Here is a 5,683-nt window from a genome sequence, read left to right as displayed (position 1 = left end):
AGCCGTGTGACTGTGTTAGGGCCTCAGTGGTTGGGTTCGGCAACGATGACGCGTATGCGTCGTTTTCTTCCTCATGGCGTCGTCGCGGGAGCACCTATCCTACTATCTAGATTGCCATCATTAATGATTGTTCCTGTTTGTTGCAGTTGATATGTTGATCTTTTTTTTCTTTTGTAATAATTTGGTCTTGCGCATCCTTGATGTCTTGAGTAACTCTTGAGATTGTGTTGATGCAGAAGTCGGATATAATTGATGTCTCTTTTTGATATTAATATATCCCATTTATCACAAAAAAAGGAGTGCAAACTCACTGCTATTTCCTGTATTTGAGTTACACATTTTATGCAAACAACATATCAAACGGACAAAACATTGATACATAGTACTGCCAATACGGAAATTCAACGTGGCTCCCGGGAGCACATGCTCCCGGGCCCAAAAATAATTTTTCAAATTTCAAAAAAATCAAGACAAATTTTTTTATGTGATCTTAGTCACATCCAAATGCTACCTACAAATTTTGAGGCAAAAAGGTTAGGCATTTTGGCCTGTGAAAAAAAAACAAATTGAAGACCAAATGTCACCCCAATTTTGTTTTTTTTCACCGATGAAACACTGCTGCTCTGTTTCGCATGAAATTTGTCAAGCATGCCTGCAATACTAACACGGACATCTACAAAAAAATCAGAATTTTTTATTTTTTTTTATATTTTTAAAAAATTACTGTTCATCTAGGAGCATATGCTCCCGGGGCAAATAAGCATATATTGTACAACCCACATGAACAGGTGTGGATAAACAAGCTATTCGGCTCGTTCTCGATAAGGCTCGGCTTATTAAGCTCGTTAAGCTTAGTGAGCAAAAAAAATGTTCGCCTCCATTCATTTAAATTTCGTTAAACTCACGAGCCCTTGTTAAGAGACTTGGTATTACGGCCTATAGAATAAGAGTGTGGGTGTAATATTTATGAAGGAATACAGTGACTATAGGAGGAGATACACTAGTTTGATGCCTCCTGCGGGTTGAAATGTGTCGATTAAATTGAGTAGATGGGTTGAGGTGCCACGAAATGTTGTCATGTAACATAAGAATATATGATGTCATGTACTAACGAGCTGAAACTCATTATTAAGTTTAACTAGCTAAAAAACAATAACTAGCTCTATTCATTAAGAAGCAAGCTAGAGCTATCAAGCGCTCGTTAAGCTCGCGAACTACTGGTCCACCCCTACAGTGCTACACATGAACACCAAAGGAAATGTGGTGACCCACCAATGCGCTAGGCAGTCTCTACTTCTTTCTACTGATTCTTGCCCTTTTGATGCAATCCCTGATTTTCTGAACCTATTCAATGAAATATGCTCCGCTTGCCCCTCAAAAGAAGAAGAAAAAGTTGCTCCGCTTGAATGAACAAAAGTCATGTTGGGCGGTTCTAAAAAAAAAAAAAAACTAGCCAGGCCACAACCACCTTACTAACAACTTCTTGCTTGCTTGTCGGCGTGGATTATCTACTTTTTTTAGACGGTAGCGCAGATTAGGGCATGTATAACGGCATCTAATCAACCGTCTATAACGTATGCCACCTCAGATTTTTCATTACATGGAGGAGAGAGAGCTAGGAGAGAGACCGAGGGTGTCGTTAATTTTGCAGACGGTCGATATCCTCCCCGTTGTACGCTCAGGCGTCGTTAGTTTGCGGTTTGCATGCATCAGTGCCCACGTTCTGGGCAAGAAGTACAACGAAAGATAGAGGTTCCCATGCAGCGGTCTGCCCACGATCCACGTGCTACAGATAGCAAAAAAGCAGACTATTGTAGATGATGTTTTTACTGCTGTCTATAGATGACGTGGATGATCATTACAGTGTCTAAACTGATGTACATGCCCTTACCTGGAGGAGCTCCTCCGGGTCTCCTCCAGTCGGTATCAGCCTTCAGCACTATGCATGATGACCAATATAATCGGTGTTCAACACCAACATGGTGCCGCCAATCCAGCTAGTTAGCCACTCTGGCTTGCTGCTGGCTCAATTGTCTGCTTACTAGTTGCAAATAGCGGATTGGAGTACTCAGTTCTCCGGCTTGCTTGCTTGCCACTTTACTTTGCCCGGACCCGACAGGCAGCAAGCAGCTATGTATGTGTCTCTTCCCGTTCGTACTGCATACATGGCTAAGATCAATAGTACAACAATCATGTAAACAAATTATTATCGACTTGCCTTCCATCAGCATATCTATCTACCCGAAGATCGATAGTAATTTAGTATTGTAGTAATTGTTTGCTTTAAGTGGGCTATGAAAATAGCTTCTGGCACCAGGACAAGGGTGTGATCGAAAGCACAAGTATGGATATGAAATTGGCTCCGTTTCCCTTTCACCCCTCCTAGCAAAAAATTGGTTCTTCTACTGTATCTAAGATGCAAAATACCCATCAAAAAATAACAGTAACGACACTAGAAGATTGTTCCGGATTGCCCTGATGATCCTCAGCTGTAGCGAAGGGAGATGTCCTCTGTAACTTGCGGTACCTCATGCCTCGAGGAGCATCAGTTATCCAGATTTCTTCCTTTTCTGGGCCTGCAAAGTCAAAATGCATTCATTGCTTATCTATTTGTACAATGCACACAAGTATATGTCATATCACGCTTCACGCAACACATATGCTAAACTACCTTGTAAAAGAAACTAAACAGAATTCTAAGATGGATTTTCTTTGTTCACTAGCCGCGAGAAAAATGGATATTAAATTTAACTAATACAGTGGAAACTGAAGAAGAAGCAAAGCAAGTACCTCTTGAAGTTTTCGGAATACCGATGCTTCCAAATCGCTGAACCCAGTTCCATCAATGTTACTTGTCCTCGGTTCAGGTGTTTGAGTTGACCTTGCCGGTGGCCCTCCTGATTCTTGAACAGAAGCAACAATCAATGGGACAGGGAAAACATTGTACACAGAATGGTTCTTCAGTGCAGTTTGCTGTAAAAAGTCAACAAGTGCTGGTTAGCCGCACAACAAAAACATATAATAGATTCCGACAGATAGTACAACTTGGCAAAGATCCACGCGGTGATATGATATGGAAATGGAACAAATGACAACAATACTGATTATTGAACCATAAACAGAGACAGAAAGGCGCCATGCATGATACTCCCTCCGTTCCTAAATATAAGTCTTTTTAGAGATTTCAATAAAGACTACATACGGATGTATGTAGACATATTTTAGAGTGTAGATTCACTCATTTTACTCCGTATGCAGTCCACATTAGAACCTCTAAAAAGACTTATATTTAGGAACGGAGGGAGTAAAACATAGACATGCGACTGCTTGCAAACTCCTACTATCTTGTAGCGGATCTGAAATGAGCTCAGTTTTATGTGCTAGTTCAAGATCTACAAGACTTTTAATTAAGGTAGAAAATTTCTCCAGGACAATAAAAAAGTAGATAAATGAAACTTACTGCCGCCTCTTTGGAAGCCATGACAATAATTGCTGAACCCTTGCTCTTTGATTTCCTAGTCTTGATCACAATGTCTTCAACAGTGCCGAATTGCTTAAAGATCTCATCCAGCTTTGCTGCAGTGTAGTAATCTGCACCACCTTCCCAAGAAACTTTCAAGATCTTACCCTTGTCCGTTTTTGGTCCGTTCTCTGGAGTTCCACCCTTCTTATCTCCATGTGCCTAAAAGGAGAAATAACCAAGTTGTGGTCAGTCAGTAGTAGTACCAACACAAAAGGTACAAATCAACAAATCTCCTGCATAACCTTAAGATTTTACTTTGAAGGGAATGACCTATCAGCGTTGTGCGCAGCAAGGATTACTCTGTTTGTAGGTTAACACTTTCTAAAAAAAAAATTCATCACCCACAGTATGAAAGTACTCCCTCCATTCACAAATATAAGATGTTTTAACCTTTTTTCCCGAATCGGATGTATATAGACACGTTTTAGTGTGTTTATTCACTCATTTCAGTCCGTATGTAGTCCAACTGAAATATCTAAAACATCTTATATTTGTGAACGGAGGGAGTATATATTACTCTGTTTGTAGGTTATCATCCTCAATTCTACATGCAGTCAGTTATAAACTGTTCCGCCTTCCTCTGCAAGGCTACAATTGCAAACCCTATCCCCTCTGATCAACTATCACTCTTCAGTAATACTAATTCAGAAGTACGCTAGTTTTAGGGGCATCATTTTGGCTTTTATTTACATCTAACGTCTAAAGCTCAACTTCCGGGCAACTGATTACAAAACCACGAGGGTGAATATTAATTCAGAAGTACGCTAGCTGGATGAGATCTTTAAGCAATTCAGCACGGTTGAAGAACTAGCTCAACTTCGCGTGCAAGAGGCAGGCAGCAAACTATAAGTGCAGCAAGAGCACAGCGCTATCAATCCTACACGAAGAAACATAGGAATTGAATAGATTCAAACAACAGAGAAACATTACCGGAGTCGAAGCAGAGCCAGAGACGCCGGACTTCTTGGCAGCGAAGAACTCATCGAGTTCGCGCTTGACGTCAGCAGCCTTCCGCTTATCCTCTCGCCTGGCCAGCTCGACGGGGTCGACGGCGGGGCCTCCGCCGGCGGCGAAGGCGCGCTCGCGCTCCTCTAGGTCGGACACGGCCTTCCGCCGCTTGACCCCGGTGGCGGCGGCGCGGGCGGCGGCCTCGCGCCGGCCACGGAGGCGGGCGTCGAACTGTCGGCGGAGGGACTCGTCCCGGAGGAACTTGTACGAGCTGGCGAGGCTCTGGAAATCAGCGGTGGCGTTGGGGTCGTCGGGGCGCTTGTCGGGGTGCCGGAGCCGCGACTGCGTCCGGTAGGCCTTCTCGATCTGCTCGACGCTCAGCGCCGCGCCTTCCTCGCCGGACGGCAGGCGGAGCACCTCGTAGTGGTCGACGTCCTCCCCCTCCTGCCCCATCGCCGCCATGGCGGAACCGGCCGCGATTCGGCGAAACAGGGAGCGGCCCTCAGATGCGGAAGCGTGTGACTACGAGGCGCTGCTCAGGTAGTTCGGCAAGCAGGTGTACACGACGCCGAGGGTGGGTGGCCACGGCCGAGGCTCCTTCTGCGGTGCGGGGATGCCAGCGAGACAAGAGCGGCGCGGCAAGGCGCGGCTAGAACGCCGCGAGCCAAACCCCAGAACAGAGGAGGGCTAACCCTAGAACGCTGGAGAAACCTGAGCGGGACGAGCGGGTGAAGAAACCGCGAAATATCTCCAGGAGCGGCGCCGGGGCGGGGGGTGGCGGCGGCGGCGGAGACCCTCGGCGGCTGGAGGCGGGGAGGCGGTGCGTCAGGCTCAACCTGACGCCTGAAATATGAAGACGTCTGAAAGTGTTCAGAGTTCAGAGTTCAGAAGCTACCTGCAAGTGTTCAAAAATTCAGAACGTTCCGAACAGAGGTAGAGTGAGAGCCTGCAAGATGTGATATTGAGTGTGGTGCGATGAGCATCCACTGGTTTGGCCAGGTGTTTGATTTGCCGTCGCAGAAGAAAGAGATTTGGTGTTTCAGAATATCTTGAGAACGGCCTCACCTCATGCAAAGCCTATCTTCAGAGTGGCTGAACCTGCAATTCTGTATTGTGCTGCATATTGTGGACACTGCCTGTAATTCTGACAGAAATTAACAAATGTGACATATGTACCAAAGATTATTACATGCTTCGTTTTTGGCATTATCG

At 45.1% G+C, this 5,683-nt stretch overlaps 1 protein-coding gene across 1 annotated transcript; it reads right to left on the bottom strand.

Annotated features, from left to right (window-relative positions):
- Positions 1 to 2,195: 2,195 nt before the first annotated feature.
- Positions 2,196 to 5,476, bottom strand: LOC109776744 (pre-mRNA-splicing factor cwf23). The gene is made up of 4 exons (XM_020335410.4): positions 4,454 to 5,476; positions 3,461 to 3,682; positions 2,791 to 2,973; positions 2,196 to 2,576 (listed from the first exon to the last, which is right to left on the bottom strand). Exons 1-4 carry the CDS (start codon positions 4,931 to 4,933, stop codon positions 2,550 to 2,552), a joined length of 912 nt encoding a protein of 303 aa, XP_020190999.1. The 5' UTR covers positions 4,934 to 5,476; the 3' UTR covers positions 2,196 to 2,549.
- Between the last annotated feature and the right edge of the window lie 207 nt (positions 5,477 to 5,683).

The sequence above is a fragment of the Aegilops tauschii genome, chromosome 1, assembly GCF_002575655.3.
Source record: "Aegilops tauschii subsp. strangulata cultivar AL8/78 chromosome 1, Aet v6.0, whole genome shotgun sequence".
Lineage (NCBI taxonomy): Eukaryota > Viridiplantae > Streptophyta > Magnoliopsida > Poales > Poaceae > Aegilops > Aegilops tauschii.
Note: the sequence above shows the minus strand (reverse complement) of the source record. Positions and strands in the feature narration are given on the sequence as shown.